This window comes from Maniola jurtina, chromosome 10 (genome assembly GCF_905333055.1).
Source record: "Maniola jurtina chromosome 10, ilManJurt1.1, whole genome shotgun sequence".
NCBI lineage: Eukaryota > Metazoa > Arthropoda > Insecta > Lepidoptera > Nymphalidae > Maniola > Maniola jurtina.
In genome coordinates this window covers 8461373-8485370 of record NC_060038.1, presented here as the reverse complement: position 1 = coordinate 8485370, position 23998 = coordinate 8461373, and the positions used below count along the sequence as shown (strand labels likewise).

Below are 23998 nucleotides of genomic sequence, written 5' to 3'. Positions count from 1 at the left end.
CTGCTAAGCAAAATAATAAAATTTATTCTGCCGACTTCTGCTGGTCGGTATAATGAATAATCCCTCTCTCATTTTGTCCTAGTAACCCCCACACGACTGCTCTGTCTAGACGTCTCCGTCGATCGACTGTATGATGTATTTTTTTAAGTTGTGGTATTTGAAAGTAACTTATTGTTAAATTATTGTCTATTTTCTAGGTTTGTAAGGTCCTGTATAGTGGACGTTTCTGACTTGGCTAGTTATACCGCCAACTGGTTAAGCGTACCAGTGCGATGCCACGTATGAAATGATTAGGGATATGAGTTTAATTAAACTGCCATACCTCTATTTCTAACTTGTCATTGCATAAAAAAGTACCGTAGTTCAAATAAAAATGTAGAGCACGTATTGTTAAAGTTTTAGAAATAAGATTACCTCAGACGCAGACTAAGTTGACAAAAAAAAAAAAAACTTTTGTTGTAATAGTGAAATTAGGGCAGAATTCACGTGAAGAATTTAGTGTCCGCGTATTTGTAGACTTTATTTTTTGAAGAGTGCAAAAAATACCATTTATGATATTTATTTTGAATACAGTCCAGCAAAAACTCAATTTATTCTCCGCACTATTATTCGGAATTCAGGATACACAATGAGGTAATTCAATAATGTCTTTGTTCCATGCCACAGCCCCACAACGCCGCGCGAGCGTGGACTTATTTACTCGTCAAAGAATATTAAATCGTCTTCTAAACTCAGTTCTGTATTTACCTCCTCCCGCTTTTAATCCGAGTGCCCACTCTACATGCCACTCCAATTTCGCTAACTAGCCGTCCTGCATGATTAATAACTGGCGAATCGTGCATTCTGTGCAAAGTGATATTAAGTTGGCTTGTTAAAACTTCGAGCCGCACAAATGGCGTCGTATAGAATTTATGCCCTCAACGTCATTTGCGTCGATTTACGTTCTTGAGAATCTGGTGAAAACTCTTAGTTTTCCGGGATAGAAAAGTATCCAAGTCAGTCTCCGGGATGCATCAATGACCTAGATGATGGCTACAAATTTGTCTAAATGATTTCAGTTCTTTAATATTCCTGTAGGAATTCTTCAATTTTGTGGAATAAACTGTAGGTATGCCTATCTCTAAGCCAAATGTCGTGAATATCGGTTAAAAGGATGATCCGTGAAAGACAGACAGATACACTTTCGCATTTATAATGTTTGTATGGATTATAATATCGAAAACTACGCTATTGTTATCTCTAGTTCATAACACAGTATTACATGCTGTAGTACTTAGTCCAAAAGATTTGCTTTCAAAGTCACAAATCACAATGTCTGATCCAAAATGCGTTTTAAGCCCTTTTGAAATTTACTATAAAAAATTGCACAAACAATCCGGAAGAAGCTTAAATACTCCATTGTTACCAAATACTAACCAAACAAAGCGTTTAATTTAATAATAATAACAACAATAAAATTTACCTAGTATATAAACGAGATTCAAGTTTTGATTTAAGCATTAGGTATTAATTAAATTGCTAACGGCTCCGCAATATTCTAAACAAACTCATTATCACTCAATTAATGTTTACAATGAAATTAGTTTATAATACCTTGTATCCTCTCAGATCCTCGACGACGCACGCCAAGAGCGCGTCCCGCCCTACCGTTACTGTAACGTTTGGGACTGGCTCCACAAACCGGGGAAACAGGGATTCTGTAACCAATAAATTAGTTTTAATATTCTATTGTTTTATTTAAGAGTAACAAATAAATATAGTTTAAAAAAAAACTAAAAAAAACGCCCAAGTGCGAGTCAGACTCGCGCACCGAGGGTTCTGTACTCGGGTAATTTTTCCGACATTTTGCACGATAAATCAAAAACTATCATGCATAAAAATAAATAAAATTCTGTTTTAGAATAGACAAGTAAAGCCCTTTTATATGATACCCCACTTAGTATAGTTATCTTATTATGAAAATTGAAAACATTTTTTTTTAATGATATAACCACAAATTCACGGTTTTCGGATTTATTCCTTTACCTGTGCTATAAAGACATAATTCTACAAACCCTAAATCTTGGGTAAAAAAGTACGGCTTGGCCGTTTACAGTTCGTGGATTTTTTTATCTGAAAGGACATTTAAGACCTGTTGGCGGATTATAGCAATATAATTTTACCTGTTTCTTGCTAAGCCTTAAAATATGTTGTCATTTTATAGTTTTACGAACATTAAACGGCCAAGCCGTACTTTTTTAACCAAGATTTAGGGTTTGTAGAATCAGAGCTTGTAAGTAGAGTTATTTGTTATTTATTGTTATAAATGTGATATAGTCAAGAGCATTTAAAAGCTATATACTTTGGACTTGGGATAGCTCCCATGGCCAGCACAAATCTAAGCTCAGCTAGGGGCTTGGCTCTACTAGAGATCTCATAACTTTTTAACAGTGAAAACATTATGAACTTGTGAGTCTTGGCAACATTTTACATGAAATGTTTTTGGTGGGATTTCATTTCTTTTTGACAGGTGCCTTAGATTTTTTTTTTGTTTTATTTCTTGTAGGTTCATCATTTTCATGGCCCACTCTCTATCGTTACCTCTTTTTTTTAAAGCTTTTATTAAACTTGCAATGTACTCGTATGTAACTATGTTTGTCCAAATTTCAGTCTTTTAGGACTTCAGGAAACACAGATAGTTGGTACGTTTGATAAATTTGCCACGGACATCTTATCCTGAAAACTTTAGTATTCGAGCAACAGATTTTACAGATATGCATCTCATATACAAGGAGATGAAAGGTGACCCGATTTCTTAATTTATCTGTTGTTCATAATTCTTGAAATTCCTACTTAATGCCAAATTTCTGTCTTCTAGGACTTCAGAAAGTAGCCTAGAATTTTTGACTAGAGGTTTTGAATGTCGATAAATCTGAAACTATAAAAGCTAGACAATTGATATTCAGTGCGTTTAATAAATATGCCAAGAACATCTTATCCTGAAAATATCAGCATTCTAGCGACAGAATTTATAGATTTGCTTCCCCCATACAGAGGCGTAGAGGGGGGAAATTTCCAATTTCTTAATTTTTCTGTAGTTTGTATGCAATTTCTAGTCCACATACCTAATTTCAGTCTTCTAGGACTTTGGGAAGTACCCTAGAATTACAGACTAGAAGTTTTGACTGTCAATAAATCTGAAACTATAAAAGCTAGACAATTGATACTCAGTGCGTTTAATAAATCTGCCAAGGACATCTTATCCTGAAAATATCAGCATTCTAGCGACAGAATTTACAGATTTGCTTTTCCCATAAGAGGCGTAGAGGGGGGGAAATTTCCAATTTCTTAATTTTCCTGTAGTTTGTATGCAATTTCTAGTCTACATACCAAATTTCAGTCTTCTAGGACTTCGGGAAGTACCCTAGAATTACAGACTAGAAGTTTTGACTGTCAATAAATCTGAAACTATAAAAGCTAGACAATTGATACTCAATGCGTTTAATAAATCTGCCACAGACATCTTATCCTGAAAATATCAGCATTCTAGCGACAGAATTTACAGATTTGCTTTACCCATAAGAGGCGTAGAGGGGGGGAATTTCCAATTTCTTAATTTTCCTGTAGTTTGTATGCAATTTCTAGTCTACATACCAAATTTCAGTCTTCTAGGACTTCGGGAAGTACCTTATAGGTTTTGATGATCATCAGTGAGGGACGAAAACGGCGTATTTTTGGTATCAATATATCTGTAACCATAAAAGCTAGATATTTGATACTTAGTATATTTGGTAAATTTGCTGAGGACACCTTATACTGAAAATTTCAGCTTTCTAGCGTCATCCAGACCGAAGTTATGACGAGTCGAAAATACGGCGAAACACTTCGAGAAAAAGGTACGTAGCGCCCCGGCCGCCGTTTGGCTCGTCTTGGCGGGGGCACTACCGTGCCCCCTGATCACCCTTATCGAAGCTGGATGGCCGTTTTCTTGACTTTTTAAATATGATTTTTTTATAACTTGTGTTAGTGTAACTATTTCCGTAGGTTTTAACTGGCTTTTCCAGTTGAGATTCATTTTGCATCACTATTGATGACACATGCGAAACTTTAGCACCATAACGAGACGCCTGTCATGGAAATGACCTCACCGCTATATGACGTTATGGTATGAATATATGGTATACGTTCTCTAGGAAACCACGCACTTATTTCTAAAGACAACGTTACTAGACGCTACATTGCAGCCGTTATGTGGTGGCACTGCTTTTTGGGAAACCCAGACCGTATACCTACTGTAAATTTTTGTATGACAAAACATTCTTAGTTACGAAAAAATCAGTGATTTCCACGACAGGCAAACTAGAAACCGTAATAGGCTCGCAAATCCTACGCTCCGACTCAGGAAAGTGGGAAAGTCATTTGTGGGAATGAGTTTAATATTTTATAATAAAATTCCACAGTCAATTTTAGACTTGCCTTTACATAAGTTCAAAAAATCTATTAAAAGTATGCTCCTGAAAAAAGCTTATTATACAATCGAAGATTATATAAATGACAAAAAAGCTTGGATTTGACTCGTTCCAGCAATACATGGGGCTGCAATTGCTTGTATAGTACAAGTATGGCATTTTATTGTAAATTGAATACTTGAAAAGAGCAACCGCCGAGTTTTTTGCTGGTTCTTCTCGGTAGGAACGGCATTCCGAACCAGTGGCAGATTATTTTGACGATTCAAAAGCACTTGTAAAAGTTTAGTTGAATAAAAATATTTTGAATTTTGAGTTTGAATTTGTAATGCAGCTAGAAAATCTTTTTGAATAGCGATTTTATGATACATATTTCGTATCTGTATGATATTTTTCCTATTTTCCGGATTGTTCCGTGTGCCGCCAGCTTTAGTGATAATATATTCTGAAGTCTAGTGTTTGCGTTTGCCGCTATTTGTTCTATTTGAAACTCGGAAAGTAAAAGCCGATCAAAGGCTCTGTACAAAGTTCGCTGCTATTTTTATTTGTGCTAGAATTATTATAGACGTTTAAAAAAAGGAGACTGTTATTTCGTTATCGAATTGAAACTTGGAGTTTAAAGAAATACAAATTTTTGTAGTAAGTAAGTAACAACACTGTTTTGTTTATATTTCTTTGGCTATTGTCTCTTATACAACTCTAAGGGCCTTTTCAGTGCGACGCGGACGACCCACGCGGACGCCCGCGACGGACGGCAAAATGTATGAAACCTCAACAACTCCGCGACGCGGACAGCTCCGCGTCGCTCTGAACGCGCTGCTGAGGTTTCATACACTCCACTGTCCGCCGCGGACGTCCGCGCAGGCCATCCGCGTCGCACTGAAAAGGCCCTAACAAGAGTTAAGTTACATCCTAAGTGCAACTGCCATTACTCGTTCGTGTGTTTTTTTAAGCGATTTCAATGAGAAACAAGGTGGCAAATCGCTTCATACATGTCCGTGTCATTTTGACTACGTAGGTATACCTATGTAGTTACTTGTATGCTTATATTGATCTAGACTTTCCTCCTCACAAAGTAATTATATTTTTTTTTCGTAGTATTTACTATCTCTCATCTACGAGTATTAACAACACTCCTTACAATCATATTTAAAAAAAATATTTACATTAAGTAAATTCTTAATATTATTATTACTTACTAAAGATAATTAAGAATTATGCATTGAATTAAAGCCCCCATGATTCAGGAATCACATAAGTTATATTACAGAGAGCTGCATTACATAACGTTCTTATACAACCACAGCACTCAGGAAATTCGTTGTGCTACGTAGGTAATTTAATAATTTAACTGAAAATAGCAAACTAGGTTTCTATCTGGTTTCTAGAGCATTGCCAAGTTCTGTATGCCGTGTGCCCCTTACACGGAGTGGTTCAACGTTTTTAAAGTTTACGTTGCCTATTGTATACTACAATGCCTTGTACAAATACTTAGTTATTTATTCAGCTCTTTTCTTTGAAGGAAAATGTACCTGGCTAATATTAAAATGTGCACTATTTGCTCCTAGATTTGCTCCCCATACATTCTTTTTACAACTTGTTAACTTCTGGTTTTGTGCCGGCTATTACCTGACTGTATTAGAAGGGGGGTAATGTTTTTCGGTGTATATAATATTCAGGTCTGATTGCAGCCAACCGCTAGCCTATAAATTAAAAAAAATATGTATGTATACAATAAGTGTGTATGTATGTATGAACACAAACTTTGATGTCGCCTGCAGCCTAAATTGATGGATAAATGAGGTGTTGTAAGATTCGTTTAAAGCTGAAGATTATGAAGTTGTAATATTTTGGTGTAATGTATCGAGTTTTTGTGACTCAAAGCAACAAGTGTAAATTAAAAATTTATAACACCCCTGACAAGTGAAGATTACAGTAACTAGAAAAGAGCAGATAACTTTCAAACGGCTGAACCGATTTTCTTGGATTATAGCTAAGAACACTCTCGATCAAGCCACCTTTCAAACAAAAAAAAAAAAAACTAAATCAAAATCGGTCATTAGTTTAGGAGCTATGATGCTACAGACAGATGCACAGATACACACGTCAAACCGATAACAACCCTCTTTTTTGGTCAGGGGTTAAAAAGTGACTTGTAACGTTAGTTTGTAATGCAGCATGTAATGTAACTCAGCGAGTGCCGCGGTCTCCAGGCAACTCTCGGTTTTTTCGCGAATTCCCCTTGAGTGTTACATTACAAGTCAGCGTAGGTCTACCATTTTGAATTATAAAGAACAAGTGTAAATTAAAAATTTATAACACCCCCGACGATCCAAAGTATTTGAGTTTTGCAAAACATCATTTTCAAATAAATAATTATGTATTTAGGCAACGTCCATCTTGACAGCTTGACATTTGGATTTGTCTATTGACATAATATTATGAACCTAACGGTTATTTAACCTTCTTTTCTACAAGAAAACTAGAAAAGAGCTGATAACTCTTAAACGGCTGAACCAATTTTTTTAGATTATAGCTAAGAACACTCTCGATCAAGCCACCTTTCAAACAAAAAAAACTAAATTAAAATCGGTTCATTCGTTTAGGCGCTACGATGCCACAGACAGATACACATATACACAGATACACAGACACACAGATACACACGTCAAACTTATAACACCCCTCTTTTTGGGTCGGGGGTTAAAAATAGAGCACACTTGAGTCTAAATTACGATGAAAACCTCATAGAAATACATTTCAAAGCTTAAAAATCACAACTATTATAAATGAATTCACTGAAAAACGCCAATTGCGAGTTTCATCTTTATAAAAAGAAACATTAACTTACATCTAAAACCAATAGGTAACTTGAGATTTCGCAATAATGATTCTTTCTATTTACGAGTCCTTCAGTAAGAAAGAATTCTCAGAAATTCCATTCGAGCGAAACTGGGGCAGATCAGCTATTTAAAGATTATTGTAAATTCATTTGTATTCAAAGAATAAAAGTGGCAATCGACATTTCATGTAGGTAATATCGTAGGTTCTGAATAGGGCTGCATCGAACGGTTTATACAGGATGCCTATCGACCTACTTCGATTCCACTTTATAACTAGGTACGCGGAAAGCTCTCCCGGACAATAGATTCGTATGTTCCATGCATAATTCAAGGAAGTAGGTAGCTATATTATAATTTATAAGGCAGCAATTGAATAGTAAATGTCTATGACGTAGCTCCTAACAAGCAGTGCTTCTCAACTTTGTTTAAATGATGTTATAAATAAATATGTTAAATCAGTATTCAATGTGGATAAAAATATTGTAGGTATTTGCCTCTAGACGTTTTTTTGTAATAGCGACGATAGAACTACACAGTATGTGAAAATTTCAACTCTCTATCTATTACGGTTCATGAGATCCAGTCTGAGATGACAGACTGACACATATGGACGGATAGCTTCGGCTTTCGGGTACGGAACCCTAAAAACAGTATGACATAAGTACTAATACAAAAACAAAAGAAAGGGATGGAAAGTTATTCTTTCGAAAGAAAAGGGTGTAATATGACGGTACATCAGTCAAATGAGGCTTTTATAATTGAGTAAACGTCAATGCTAATGTGATACACATGTCGATATGAACGATGTATCAAACCCTGCAACAATCTATTTAGGCTAAACAACCTGAGACACGGAAAAATACCCGCGAATGATTGATGAGTGAGCGCGAATAGAACAAATCCATCGCAAGCCCATCAATCTTGGTGTTCGTACAGCCTTCTTGCGAGCAACGGCTTCGTCTCTAATGAAAGAAGAGCTTACTGAGCACATAATATAAACAATCGGGAAATGTTATTTCTAACATACAGCTCATGATAGATGGCCTGTGGTGTATGATGGCCTTAGTTTGGACTTTATAGAGTTTATTACGTCTCTCTTATTATTTAAAACAAACCGGCCAAGTGCGAGTCAGACTCGCGCACCGCAAATTTCATACAAATCGGATAAGTGGATGGATCTTAAGGGATGCCGTGGGAACTCTTTGATTTTACAGGATAAAAAGTAGCCTATGTCCCCGTCCCCCGGATATAAGCTAACTCTGTACCAAATTTCGTCAGAATCCGTTGAACTGTTGGGCCGTGAAAAGGTAGCAGACAGACAGACAGACACACTTTTGTATTTACAATATTTGTATGGATCTGTTTTTTTAATTAACAATAATTTGTATACAGTTTCGATGAACGCTGATGCTGTGGAGAGGTTACGGAGGCATGGCAATTAGAATATGTACCTAAGGAGATTTTTTTTTAAGCTGAAAAGCATTTGAAAATGCACGGCGTGGCCTGGTGGTTTTCTCGATGTCCGTATTTAGCTAATTGGGCCAGTACAGTGCACTGTGACAAAAGTCCACGTTGTCTAGTCTACCCCAGTAAATTAGATTCCAAGCCCCGCGTCGCTCCCTCTATTCGCATTCGCTTTGCTTACCTCTTTCACCCTAAATTAACTAACTACCCTTGCCTACTCATAATTGAAAAACCCGTCAAAGACCCATTACCCTATATTAAATTTCATCCAGTTTATTCCAATTAAATGTTAAACATGTTATCTGCCCTTAAATAATATCCGAAATTTTACATTAATTTATCATAAAACGTCATGCTTAAAATCGTGTTCATTTTAATGTGCTCATTTGTGATTTATAATACCTATAAAAATGTTTATTTTTGTATCATAATGGTATTTTATTATGAAAATATTGAAAATTAATAGTTGACCATAAGTTCAGGTCTGGAATTTTTATCCATTGCTACTTCCCGACTCCGTTCACGCGATGTTAGTACCGCACGTTTTTTTGCAGGATAAAAATTACCGAATACATGGTGGCCCATACACCTAATAATATAGGACCTCAATCGCAGACATCTTTTTGCAGTGCAAACAACGTGTATGCGCCACTCCGAATTCGGTAAGATTTATGTTGCAAAAAATGTGTGCAGGGTTTTAAGCTCCTTAACTTTCTATACTCAGAGTATGTGCTACTAAGTATTCGGTAAGACTTATTCTGAAAAAAAAAATGTGCCATGTTAATGTCATGTGAACAGGCTTTAGATTGCAGAGAGCACACATTAGTCAGTCACTACAAGCTTATAACAATACCACTGCTATCTGTTTTGAAATTGAATCATCTGTTTTCCATTCGAGAATAGTGCTCTAAAAATAAAACCGATTCTGGCAAATTCGTGCCGGCGAGTCTCATGCGGCTCTCAGCGGCCGCTGCGTGGGTACATTCATGAGTATCGATTTTATGCAAAATGCAACAAGATTCACTTGAATGTCTATAGGTTATATTCGTAGCACCTATGTATGTACCGAGGAATTACACGGGAATTGCTATCTGGCTTGTAAATGGCTACGTATGGCGTAGAAATGCAAAGTCCTATAGGGTGGGATTGTGATAATTTAGGTCGTGTATGTATATACTTGAAACCTAATTAGCGTAAGCTTTGTACGTGCTACACTAATGACATTTCTCGTTGCTTGTAAAATAATACAAAGTATATGCCTACATGGATAAACATGTGCATTAGTAGGTATATGACGTACAAAGTAAAAATATGAACTGAAATTTAATAAAAATGTTTTTATTTTTTACAGTTGTGCTTGTATTCTAACAACACCTCAACAATACAATTGTAATTTTTAAGCATTTTTAATATGAAGTTAATTTATTTTTACTCACAAACGTATTGGAAAACGTTGTAGGTATGATGCCGGTGACCATTGAAAACTAAATCTTTGGCGCTATTTTCAGAACCCTTGCCTTACGGCTCGGCTGGCAAAGTTTTTTAAAATGTCCAACAAACTGCACATGCAGCATAAATAACTAAAGTATTTGCTTGCCGCTTGAGCATCTTTTTAACCCCCGACCCAAAAAGAGGGGTGTTATAAGTTTGACATGTGTATCTGTGTATCAGTCTGTGGTATCGTAGCTCCTAAACTAATGAATCGATTTTAATTTAGTTTTTTTTGTTTGAAAGGTGGCTTGATCGAGAGTGTTCTTAGCTATAATTCAAGAAAATTGGTTCAGCCATTTGAAAGTTATCAGTTCTTTTCTAGTTACTGTAACCTTCACTTGTCGGAGGTGTTATAAATTTTTAATTTACACTTGTTGCTTTGAGTTACAAAAACTCGATACATTATACCAAAATATTACAAGACATAAGACATCATGCTTGCTTACTTACAGCCTTATAGGTATAACATTTATGTACATACCAAGTTATTAGTAAGCATATAAATTATTATGATCAGTATCATGCTTTGTTGGAATGTAAACATTAACACGTTGATAATAATTAGTGTACGCACATTAATTGTTTACCTTACATAATATTATTATGTATTATGTTCAACCGAGTTTGTATGGTTAATTTGCTTTGTTGGATTATACTAGGTGATGCCTAATTGTCTTTATAGTAAAGAAGCTTGACTCAATATTGTAAAAGAACAACCATTCCATCCATTTTTCCATATCAGCCTGTATGCGACCCACAGTTGGACATTTTGGAGACCTCGCCATCACACACAGTGTTCCGCCTTTCACATCAGCTATCCTCATGCCGCCATATTTTTAACCCCCGACCCAAAAAGGGGGGTGTTATAAGTTTGACGTGTGTATCTGTGTAGCTTCTAAACTAATGAACCGATTTTAATTTAGTTTTTTTTTGTTTTGAAAGGTGGCTTGATCGAGAGTGTTCTTAGGATAATCCAAGAAAATCGGTTCAGCCGTTTGAAAGTTATCAGCTCTTTTCGAGTTATTACTGTAACCTTCATTTGTCGGGGGTGTTATAAATTTTTAATTTACACTTGTTAAAGTCATCAGTCGAGTGAACGTCGTCGTAGCATACTGCACGTATTGCAGGTTTTTTTGCTTGCTAAAAACGCATGTCCAAACAGCCATCGGTACTGAAACAGTTATATTCTGTCCAATGCCGAAGTGGTAGTGGACTTACTACTTATAGAGACAGCTTGAAAATCCTCTGAGCTACGTTGGTTACTTTGATTCTTTGACGGATTCTCTGCTTGCAAGTTCTACCTCTCAGAGAGACACCCAACATAGCCCGCTCTAAAACTTGCTGAGTGACTTTTTGTGGAGGAGCTAAAGGCTGTATGTGACATCACAAGCTTCTATGCAAGTTCAAGACTTTTGTCTTTAAATCATCTTAATAAAAAACTAGAAGTAGTTCTGTTCGCGTGATGTTTTTGTTAAGAAAGGTTTGACCAAGTCTGCACTCTAAGGAAAAAAAAAGCATTCTAAATTTAAAAACTATCAGACACCCATCCCTACTGTCGATATTTCGTCTATAATACCTGCTAAATTTTATCACGGCGACACTCATAAAAACGCCAGAAACGAAATATTAAACTGGAGTCAGTATAAAGCTTATAAAAATATCTGCATGACAGCTTGGCGTTATATTACGGCAATAAATCAGAGACATCGCGACAGCGGCGCGTGGCGAAGTCTGACGGCCTGGTGCCACCTCGTAGGCGACACCAATCAGATGCATAAATATTACCTTTGCCTACAGTCTACACCTACGAGCACGCCTACCCCTCACGGCACGACACGACGATTCGAATCTACAAATGTCAACTGTTGGATAACATGCACTCGCTTCAAGTTATCGCTCGGTGCATTGCAGTAATTTGTTTGCTGGGAATGTTAATTCAATCAAACTATTTTAATGGATTATAGCTGGCGTATTTCTCGTGAAGTAAATTTTCAACATTTACCGAAGAAAATTCGTCGTTACCTAAACTCTTTAAAATTATATTAGGTACGAATAGCTGACCCGCCCCGGCTTTCCTTCGGTGGATTTCTGAAAATCCTTTCTCAGTGGCGGTCTAAGTTATAAAGAAAACCTGCATTCATATTTTCTTTCTAGACTCAAGTTTGAGTGATACGTTGTTATAGGTATATCAGTCAGTCAGTTTAACCATTTACCTCGTTCCGTGATCAGTTTATTATAGATTTTAGTTTCACAATATTGGATTCATTGATGTCAAATTTTAAAGCTTAATTTATACGTATGTACAATTAAAAGATGAACTGAAGGTGGATACCTACCATCTTAAACCGTTTCAAACGTCTAGTTATTTAAGATTTGACTTAAAAAGGTTTCAAAAAAAGTAAAAAAAGATTCTCAGAAATTCAGCAAGTCTAGGTATTTACTTACTTATATAAATTTATGTAATATTAATATAATATACTCATAAAATACCACACAAGCACCCGATTCTTAGTGCTCGTAAGCACTTAGCTTATCTGAGCATTGCTTAATTCTCAATAAAATATAAAATTGAGAGCAGTAAATCTATCATGGTTTAACGTTCCGCGTATTTAAGTATTTTGCGAGCAACGTGAATAAAGTTTCGTACACGTTTTCACGAAGTATCGCCCATAAAGGTTTTTTATCAACGGTAAAAAAGAATATCGTCGAGGGCAGCACTCGTATTGTAAACAAGCAGTAAAACTTTAAAGCGCCGTGTACACCGTCAGCGCTAGTGTTTGACAATGGTTTCCGGCTCATATCGTCAAATTGGAACCGTACGTGCCTTGCTGTGCTGAATTACACGATACAGGGAGCGGTGTTGTATGTTGTGAGATTCACTTATAACATTTGCTCCGTAACAATGCCCGACACAATGTTGCATTTCAACCGTGAATAAAATACTATTGTGGGGCGGAAACCGCACATCGAAAAATCAGTGAGCGTCGCGTGAAATGCTACCGGTGCCGGCATCGGCATAGACGTCAAGAAATATGGCCAAACGTTGCGCACATACGAAATATATGGCACAATAGAACGCGGCCGTGTCGGGTCGTGCCGGGCTCTGTGACTTTTTATTCATACCAACTGCTTATTTTGATAATCTCTAGGCTATTCTTACGAAGTTTTGCTAGAGGCAAGCTGGAAGAATCTTTTTGTAAATAGTGATCTTTTAGTGTTATTTGAGAAAAGTAATACTTATTATATATACTTAGTGTGTATCTTTCAACTGTAATTTGTTTAGTAAGAAGTTGAGGACTTGTATAACATTAATTATTTGGATACATCAATTACTAGATGATGCCCGCGACTTAGTCTGCGTGGATTTAAGTTTTTTGAAATCCCGTGGGAACTCTTTGATTTTCCGGGATAAAAAGTAGCCTATGTGCTAATCCTGGATATTATTTATCTCCATTCCAAATTTCAGCCAAATCCGTTCAGTAGTTTTTGCGTGAAGGAGTAACAAACATACACACACACACACATACAGACCTTTATAATATTATAGTGTGATTTATTATTATTACAATTGTTCAGGCACGATTTTTGAGATCGCCAAAATATACCTAATATTTAGTTGAAAAATAAAAATGTTTGAATAGTATTTTTGTTGAAAATCTGTCATATTTTTCAATTTTTTATTTATTTAGCGATTGAAAAATTAGCTCTAAATTTTGACAAGCTACAAATGAAACGGGATAATTTGTTCTGATTTATAGACTAGGATAAAGGCATAATTCAAGCAGATATGATTAAACATTTTACAGACATGTTAAACACTTGAAAGGTTTATCATATTTACACAAATATACATAAATATGATAGACCTTTCAGATGTTCAACATTTTTTTTAAAATACCTTCAATGTATAATTCTCGTTATTTGCACTTTGTGACTTCAGCAAGCGCAGTACCATTGGGGCTGAGTTTCGAAGCAACTGCTGTTAACTTTAGGGAGAAATCTTGCCTCGCAATATTCTCAAAGACGAAAAGACCGAGCGATGCAAATAAGGAAGCTTTATGTACATTGGGATTTCGTTATAAAAATATCGAACTTTTCTCGGAACTTATAAAAATTAGTTGGAAACTCGCTGAATATGTTTTCAGTACGACAACAAAGATGTCAACTAAGCGACATGCATAATATATTATCTTTATGAAAGTTTAAAATAAGTGGCGAGATAGCTTAAGTTATGTATTTTTCTAGTTTTCAGATTGCTATTAGAAATGATGTATAGTTTTGGATTTTGATACACAAACTAAAGTTTTTCGTAGTTAAATCATGACTCGGGCAAAATATCATGAATTTAGGGAAGAAGATTACTTATATTTTGATTACATACTAGAGAAGATGAAAATGACCAGTTCAGTCCTTGAGTTCTTGCCCAGTAAAAGTGAAAATTTGTGATAGACAACGCAAACGAACTTACATATTCAATCCATATATTGAAATAAATCAATAATTATGATTGATTTTTTTCAAATAGATCGTTCATGAAACTTTTCATTGCTCTATCAGTTTCCAAAATATAATGGGTTATTATCTCCTAATTAACTTTCAATGGATCCAGTAGGTAAATTGGATTTCAAAATGATGACGCAATTGTATAGTGAAATCTGCCCGTTTAAACTATTTAATTTGTTGAGCCGTTATTTAAAGTAATTAATTTTAAATTGACTTTAAAATTAATTTAAACAATTGTATTATATGTATAAAATACTGTCGGACATCTGGGATTTTGTAAGGGTAATGTTCAATTTAACTTGATTTCTTTTGTTCTATTCACGTTCTAGAATTAAATAAATTATGCGAAGTTCAGGGCCTGGATTCGTGGAAATTGGATTTATAAAAATATAGCTCTCAAGTTGGTTACTTGGGAATTAAATTTTTGCACCACGTGCTTGCCTAAGCGGTGATTGGTTAGTGACATTTAGTGGCTAAGATACCCATCCTCTGTGGCCATATAGGCGAAGGTTCGGCGTTCGACCCCGGGCATGCACCTCTAACGTAACGGAGTTTTTTAACGTATATGTTTTTAACAATTACATATCACTTTGTTTAATGGTAAAGGAAAACAAGAAAAATCTGCACATCTGAGAATTCGCCTAATGTTCTCAAAGTTGTGTGAAGTCTGCTAATCTGCACTTGGCTAGCGTGGTGGACAATGGCCAAAACCGTTCTCATTCTGAGAGAAGATCCGAATTTAGTGTATAGTAGTGAGGTGGCGATAGATTGATGATAATCATAATGATGATGACTCGTTTAAGGTTCAGCGCACACCTGCAGTATGGAGCCGAGGCGCAACGCAACTTTTTGATAACAACTCAAATTCAGATTTATTTACTTTGGCACAATGACAGCAACTCAAAATGACATTGCTCCTTGAATCTCTTCAGTATTTTGTTCTCTTTGTACCAATTTCTACGAAAGCGTTATATTTGGCGTTTATAAAACGGATGATATTACAAAGCTCCAACAAACAAAAGTAGTGATAATATGAGCATTGTGCAAGGTTTAATGTTATATAGATGTATAATAGGAAGTTAATTGAAGATAATAAAGACATTGCCAACAAAAAGGAACGTAAAAGACAAAAGACGGGACGTAGAAAAATCCCGACTTATCGCACGATTGGTGTGGAGACGTGACAAATAGCCTGTTGTTCACTAAATCAATGTTGGAGGAATTTGAAATCAAAAGTAATTTGCGTACGCGGAAACATGGAATGAGATGAACGTTGAGGAAAGTACGCCAGAAAATTCAAAAGGAAAGCAATGTGAAGCGGGCGGAGGAAAATTGGCTTCATTAAATACAAGGGCGTTACAGCATACTAGAGATGTTACGGATGTCTTATTGGATCAGATTCGCAATAGGAATTTTTTAATACATTCGATTCGTGTTGGAATTGCTTTCGCAATAGAAATTGAAGTCACAACTATTCACGTTTATCATTCAGCACTGTGGGTGATGTTTCTATTTTGGACTGAAGTATTCTGGAGAACTATTGGTACATGATCATCATCAACAACCTATTGCCGGTCTACTACTGAGCATGGGTATCCTCTCATAATGAACTGGTTGAAACCATACTGCATGTGATGGCTAAGTGTAGATCGGCAGACTTCTCACACCTTAGAAAACATTATGGAGAACTCTTAGGCATGCACGTTGCCTCACGATGTTTTCCTTTACCTTTAAAGTAAGTGATGTTTAATTGCTTATAATGCACATAACTCGCGTGTCCGGGATCCTTCAAAAACCACTTAACCACCGCTTGATATTGGTACTTATATCATTATAAAAGGATTATAGCTCAGACATACGTAATTACCGATATACAAATCTGCAATGAAAAATATTTTGTCAGGAAAACCAAACCAATTAATTAATAACACGTACCTAATTATTGAAGGTGCATGTAATTGACGTAGGTAAGTAATGAATTGAGAAAATAGTTGGCCATAAATAAGATTATAAAATACTAGTTAATATTTATGTGCCTAGTAATTATAGTATACGTATGCATTTTTGAATAAGGGTGAAGCTGACTCCCAAATTCTTGCAACATTTTACATACCTACTAATTCGTATAACTGTCAACGCTGTCAGGCGCGACCGATATGAGCGCCGTGACAGAGACCGGAGACCTCTGGAGACAGAGACATGCGACATCGACTGACATTTTGCATGCATGTGGTGGATGCATTTGACGATCCAAAAGTACTTTGTAAAAGTTTGATTTAATAAAAAAATATTTTTATTTTATTTTTGATTAGTTGCGTTAGTGGGTAACAGGACTAGAGAGAAAGTCGCTGTCTCCTTTTCTTAAAAAAATTCTTCTCAGGAAGCGGTAAAAAATGAGTTTGGTGTGGGTTCATCCCAGACCTGGGTACGTTTGGAATTCTCGTAGCTTTAGTTTTAAGATTATGTAATTAACATCGATGTATAAATTGTCACCATTAGAGTATTATTTTACAAATTCCGCAATTTGACACTCAAAAAGTGTGCAATGGTACCCAATTTGAATGAGTGATATGAATTTTGAATGCCTAGTAGAGTCCAGATCCGCAGATTTCTATCGCAAAGGCATTATGATCTTTTGGTTGAGATGGCAGAAGTAATAATAATAAAGGTTTAATACCTACTTCGATAAACAAATATACCTACTTTTTCGTAGAAAAAGGTGTTTGAATTTTTCAATATAAAATGGCAATTTCATACTTTAACCCCTAATAATTTAATATGTAAAGCAAAGTAAGAAACTGAACACTCATTAGCGAAACCTAACTTGACCAATTTTAATTTGAATATCATGTATTATTTCATGCGCTACTTCGTGCGAGTTTTCAGTAGAAATTAATGTGTGAATTAGTCTTATTCAAATTAATGTATATTAGAACTTTTTACTCATATTCGTGAGTTTATTTCGCACCCAGTTTTTCTTTGATACTGATTGCAGTTAGGTATATTTCTAATAGTTAACTATATATATCCATGCATAAAATCACGTCCTTCCGTTATTCAGTTGCAACGTGATTGAATGACAAACTAATCAACCAACACACTTAGGCATTTATAATACTACTAGCTGATGCCCACGACTTGGTTCCCGTAGATACAGGTTTTTAAAAATCCCGTGAGAATCCATGGATTTTTCGGAATTAAAAGAAGCCTATGTGTTAACCCATGGTATAATCTACTCCTATCTCTATTTCAAATTTCAGCCAAATCCGTCCAGTAGATTTGCGTGAAAGATTAACAATCATCCAAACATACGTACAAACTTTCCGTTTATAATATTATTATAGTAGGATAGGATGGACCGTGATTTAAATCTCTTCCGTGAATAATAATTAAAAAAAAAATCGGAACTTAACTAAAAGTGGCATAGCAAAATAGATGCAAATTCAATTACGAGTAACACGAACATTCAGGTAAACTATAGCGACCTAATTACCAGATTTTAGAGAGAGCTGCACGCCTCGCATATAACCGAGTAATCTACTTATGGAGAGCGATGCAGCGAGATCAAGTGTAATAACGTATCGATGATCTGAGTGCGCAAAATTGTGTATTTGCTCGAGCAAATACGGCAATTTGAGTAAATACGTGTTAGTATCCAACCAAAATAAGAGTAAATTAATTTTAGATTATTTATGGTTTTATACTTAAATATATATAAAAAAAAGGTGACTGACTCACGGACACGCACTCAACACACAGCTCAAAATAAAATAATTTTTATTTGATCACATAGTGCACATTTTGATAAAATCTAAAAACTATCACTTATTAAACGAATTAGATGTGAGCCCCTCATATGTTTACTACATAGATAAAGAAAACATTTCAATAATTTGGAAATTCGTTTTTTGTTAATCATAACAAATCATCGTTATTTCTAAATACATAATAATAAAGTTTATCTCATATTTCTCAAAATCAATCATATTATTACAGACGTATTAGTGAAGAATAAAACTAAGTAACAATGAAACTTCCGAAACAATTTGTTTTTTATTAAAAGCTATAAACATTTTTATTAGGCGCGCTAAATCTCGTTCTGAGAAATTTCCTCCAAATAATATGTGACACGCATTTTATATTGAACGCATGTTGTTTGGAATTCATGGACTCTCTATTCAATGAGCTATTTCGGCATGGCTCTCTTAATGATACGATCAAAAAGGCTCTTAATACCATCACACTAATATTATAAAGGCGAACGTTTGTGTGTGTGTGTGTGTGTGTGTGTGTGTGTGTGTGTGTGTGTGTGTGTGTGTGTGTGTGTGTGTGTGTGTGTGTGTGTGTGTGTGTGTGTGTGTGTGTGTGTGTGTGTGTGTGTGTGTGTGTGTATGTTTGTTACTCCTTCACGCAAAAATTAATGAAAATGCTGAAATTTAGAATGGAGATAGATTATACCCTGGATTAGCTCATAGGCTACTTTTTATGCCGGAAAATCAAAGAGTTCCCACGGGATTTTAAAAAAACCTACATCCACGCGAACGAAGTCGCGGGTATCAGCTAGTAATATAATAAGTACTTATATTCCAGAGCAATTACTTCGACAGGAGACGCTGGTTCCCTGGAAACGGGGACGGGCCCTATGCGGCTCGCAACGTGCGTTGATACATTGGTCCCATACATCTATGGTTGCGTGTCATATTCAGAGAGATAGACTTCAAGACAGAAATGGCTGAAGCAAGTATCTTATCGGGGGTTACATTTTCTTTCAACTTGCTGTCGAGACCCTGGGGCCATAGAGTCTTAATGTTAAAAATTCACGAAAGATTTCACTGCCATTACCTCATCTGTGACAGATAGGCTGGCTCATTTTTTGCGCAGAGGATCAACCTGGCTGTCCAGTGCGAAAATGCAGCCAGAATTCTTGGCACAATTCCACGCCTAAGTTTTACTGTAACATTTTTTAAACAGTTTTTCAAATTACAGTAATAAAATGGATAAATTGTGAAGAACATGAAAATAAGAAATATAAGACTCGGGATAGTTAAATATTACTCGCCCTATATTCGAGTTGTAGAGATCAGTTCTCCAGTAACTTCTTTCATAAATTATGAGCACAACTATTGTATGCACTTGATTCTACACAACTTTTATCGTTAGCCCATATTTAGAGTTTCTTGAAAATTCTTATTCTTGTTAGTTGATATTTAAAAAAAAAGCACAAAAACTTGTGGATGCATTTTATGATAATATTCCCTTCACATCATAGAATCACTATCACACCCATATTAAAAATGCGAAAGTGCATCTGTTTGTTAGTTTATTGGTTTGTCCATCAATTACGTCGCACTGGAGCAACGGATCGACATATTTTTGCATGGGTACAATGAAAGATCTGGAGAGTAACATAAGTTACTTTTTATCCGTGATTTTTTAACCCCCGACCCATAAAGAGGGGTGTTATAAGTTTGACGTGTGTATCTGTGTATCTGTGTGTCTGTGTGTCTGTGTATCTGTGTATCTGTGTATCTGTGTATCTGTCTGTGGCATCGTAGCGCCTAAACGAATGAACCGATTTTAATTTAGTTTTTTTTGTTTGAAAGGTGGCTTGATCGAGAGTGTTCTTAGCTATAATCTAAAAAAATTGGTTCAGCCGTTTAAGAGTTATCAGCTCTTTTCTAGTTTTCTTGTAGAAAAGAAGGTTAGATAACCGTTAGGTTCATAATATTATGTCAATAGACAAATGTCAAGCTGTCAAGATGGACGTTGCCTAAATACATAATTATTTATTTGAAAATGATGTTTTGGAAAACTCAGATACTTTGGATCGTCGGGGGTGTTATAAATTTTTAATTTACACTTGTCTTTTTATGTGATTTTTTACAAACCTAAATCCACGTGCATAAATAAAACAAGCTTATAATCTGCAATTGACTATAAATTCGTACATTCCCTAAACTTCTTCTTTTTTCCATAATTTAGAACGTTTCAGGAGGAAGATTTACATGTACCTATTACTCATCCACTTTAGGTAACAGGTAAGCCCCTCGACCAAAGCAGATTTTGAATTCAGAATCAGAAATTGTAAAAAACTTACTCGAGCCAATGTTCTGTAGTATCGTATATTTCAATACAAATGTGTACTTGCTTGGTTTCTCCACAAATAATTAAGTTTTATCCTTATTACAGCGAAAAGATAGAGCCAAGATTTTCTAGTATGCACGGAACTCTTAATGATATGTTATGAGGAAAATGAACGAGAAAGTTTTGCTATATCGTGGCAAAGCTTGTGTGGTGGCTTATTTATTGCAATCTGAATTGCAATGAAGCTGCATCCTAGCAAGCAAGTTCCAAAGGTGTTCCTGAGTTGGGTAACAAATTGGAACATAGCAAATAATCATACACAAGGCGCAAACTGGGTAAGTTGAAAGTTCGTCCAACTTGCTTTGGTAGCAATCTACTTCAACCTTATGCTCAATACATCCAAAATATATTTATTTTATAATTTAAGTTATTGGGCGAACTAATAAATTACGAATAAAAACAGAAGAAGTAAAAAATGGTAAGAATTGAATCGCAATACTAACAATAATTACGATATAATTATTGAGCACTAACTCGCCAACAAACTGATATACAGTTTGGCGAGACATATTTTTATAAGGATTTTTTGTGTCTGTATATTAATAAATTAAAAAAAAAATTGTTTTTAAAGGTTTATTGTTGATATCAAAAAAACTATGTTTGTTTTATTTTTCCTGTAAAATATACCTACATAAATTTCTATTAACCATTATTATTTCAAATTTTACGATATAATAAACTTCAGAGATACGGGGGAAGGGGGGAGGGGACCGTATTTTTTGACATTTTGCACGATAAGTCACAAACTATTACGCATAAAAATTAATAAAACTGTGACAGACGGACGGAGAACGTACCAAGGGTTCCATATTTACCATTTTGATACGGAACCCTAAAACAATACATATAGAGTTAGTATGGTACAGATGTAAAATGATATGTTACGAGACAAACAAAGGAGGAAGTTTCCTTATCACACCATATCGGTATGTTTATGTGGATTGCCGAGAACCGGTGTTCTAACGAGTAAGTTTCAAAGGCGTTCCCGAGCTAACAAATTGGAGCATGGTGCTGGTAACTCGCAAACAATCATACACAAGGTACAAGTTAGACAAGTTTGGACCGTGCGCTTAGAGTTCATCTGACTTTTGATAGTAATTTACTTCGGTATTGCGGTCAGGAGAGATGAGCTTAGGTAACGTACTTAGGAGTTCGGTGCAATCATGTCGGAATAGTTTTGTATGACAAGTGACATAACGTAAAGTTTTAGGTGGATATACGTTCTTTACGTTACTTACGTCCGTTTTCAATATTCAATCATGTCGATCAGTTACTTAGTAACGTGGTTATTTGTCAAAAACACCATACAATTTTTGAAAAATAACAACGCTGCTATGTAACTTATCTCCAGATTGCGGATAGATTGAAAATTGAAAATGGACGTTAGTCTTTATGTTATTATCCATCCATGATCCATCGTTTTCGACGGATGTTGCTTGCGTAGTCTGGTTTGGATTCGGCTTGGATGCATAGCGCAAGCATTCAAACTTCATACAAGTTTAAATCTTTATTTTCAGAGACTTTTATCTTTTATAATGCCAGTCCCATTCTGTAAATATATTGATATAATGATATTGTTGTTAAATTGTTCAATTAAAATTAATAATATTCAATTTATTCGAATTGGAAATATTCTCGGCTGCGAAAACCTAAAACGAAATGGGATCTAGTGCGCAACTCATATAGAGAGACTTTTATCCTTTTGGACGATGTCAGTCCCATCGTAAAAATAGATAATTACCTAATATAAAGTATATTTAGTATATTGTTGTTAAATTGATCCATGAATAATGCTCCAAATTGGGAATATTCACGGCTTCGAAAACGAAAAACGATATTCGGATCGCAATCCTTCATACAAAATTGGTACTACGGCTATTTTGGACCGAGATTACTCGGATACGGATCGAATGTCGGATCGAGCGTGTAAAAAGCCTTAAGTTCCTACTTTGCGTTTTTAGAATTTGGTCGTTGGTCGATAACATCTTTCTATCGGAAATGTCGGCATGAACTTTGGAATTCAGTAGGTACCTCATAGTAATGATGGCAAAAGTAAGTTCATAGTCGCAAGGAAGTTGGAGTTAGCGGCTTGTTTATATGACAATTGGCATTGCAATGAAACGACATTCTTGCGAGTCACTTCAAAGGCGGTTTCGAGCTGGGTAACCAATTGAGCACAGTTCCTGGAAACGCATATATAATATTCAGATCATAGACAGAGCGCTATGTAAAGCAAATCCTAAGTTAACATTGATTGCTAGGTAGTTTAGAACTATGTGGAAGTACATACAAGTTGATTATGGTTGTGATAGTAATTTGATTAGGTAAGTTACGAAAGTAGAAAAGTTTGATTTTACTTTCTTTTTCCTAAACTTAAACCGACTACCTACTCTTACGACGACTCATTTTTAATCTAAATAAAAATAGCGAGCAAACGGGCAAGCGAGTCACATGATGTTAAGTGATTACCGCCGCCCATGAACATTTGCAGTACCAGAGGCAGCGCCAAAGATATTCAAACATATTTCATGTAGAATTTTTTCGTTTATCACATCTGGGCTCTTGGCTTCATAGTTCAATCGTCATGACGCTATATACTTAGTTTTTGCCCACAACTTCCGCCACGTATAGTAATATACATATATCACTTAAAGCACATTACTTCTGGATAAAGTAGCTTTCTAATGGTGAAAGAATTATCAAAATTGGTTATAGAGTTTATCGATTACAAACAAACAACCAAATCTTTCTTTCAGTATTAGATGACACGTGAAAACCTAAACATGTCACAATTAGATATAACGACGACCCGAGAAACATGCAAACATAAACTGCAAAATTCATAATCCTTTGGGTACATTTTCTTATTTTATATAGTAACTGGTGCTCAACACGTAGGATTTGATAGTGAAAAGTAAAAACATTTTGTTATTCCTCTTATCTACTTAAGAGGAAAACCATCTCGAATGACTTAGACGATTTCACCTTCAAACTAGCAATTTTGACATGTCATGACCCTCTATTGACAATTAATCAAGCAGACATTTCAATCTGCGAAATTTACGCGGACTTTTAGTATTTTGACGTAGGAGGGTAAAAGATCCAGTA

At 35.5% G+C, this 23998-nt stretch overlaps 1 protein-coding gene across 1 annotated transcript in view; it reads right to left on the bottom strand.

Moving 5' to 3' along the window:
* LOC123868885 (lachesin-like) overlaps positions 1-23998 on the bottom strand; it is a 56255-nt gene that overhangs the window by 9473 nt on the left and 22784 nt on the right. The window contains exon 2 of the mRNA XM_045911545.1: positions 1594-1697. Coding sequence (XP_045767501.1) covers positions 1594-1697 — 104 coding nt within the window. The remainder of the gene's footprint in view (positions 1-1593; positions 1698-23998) is intronic.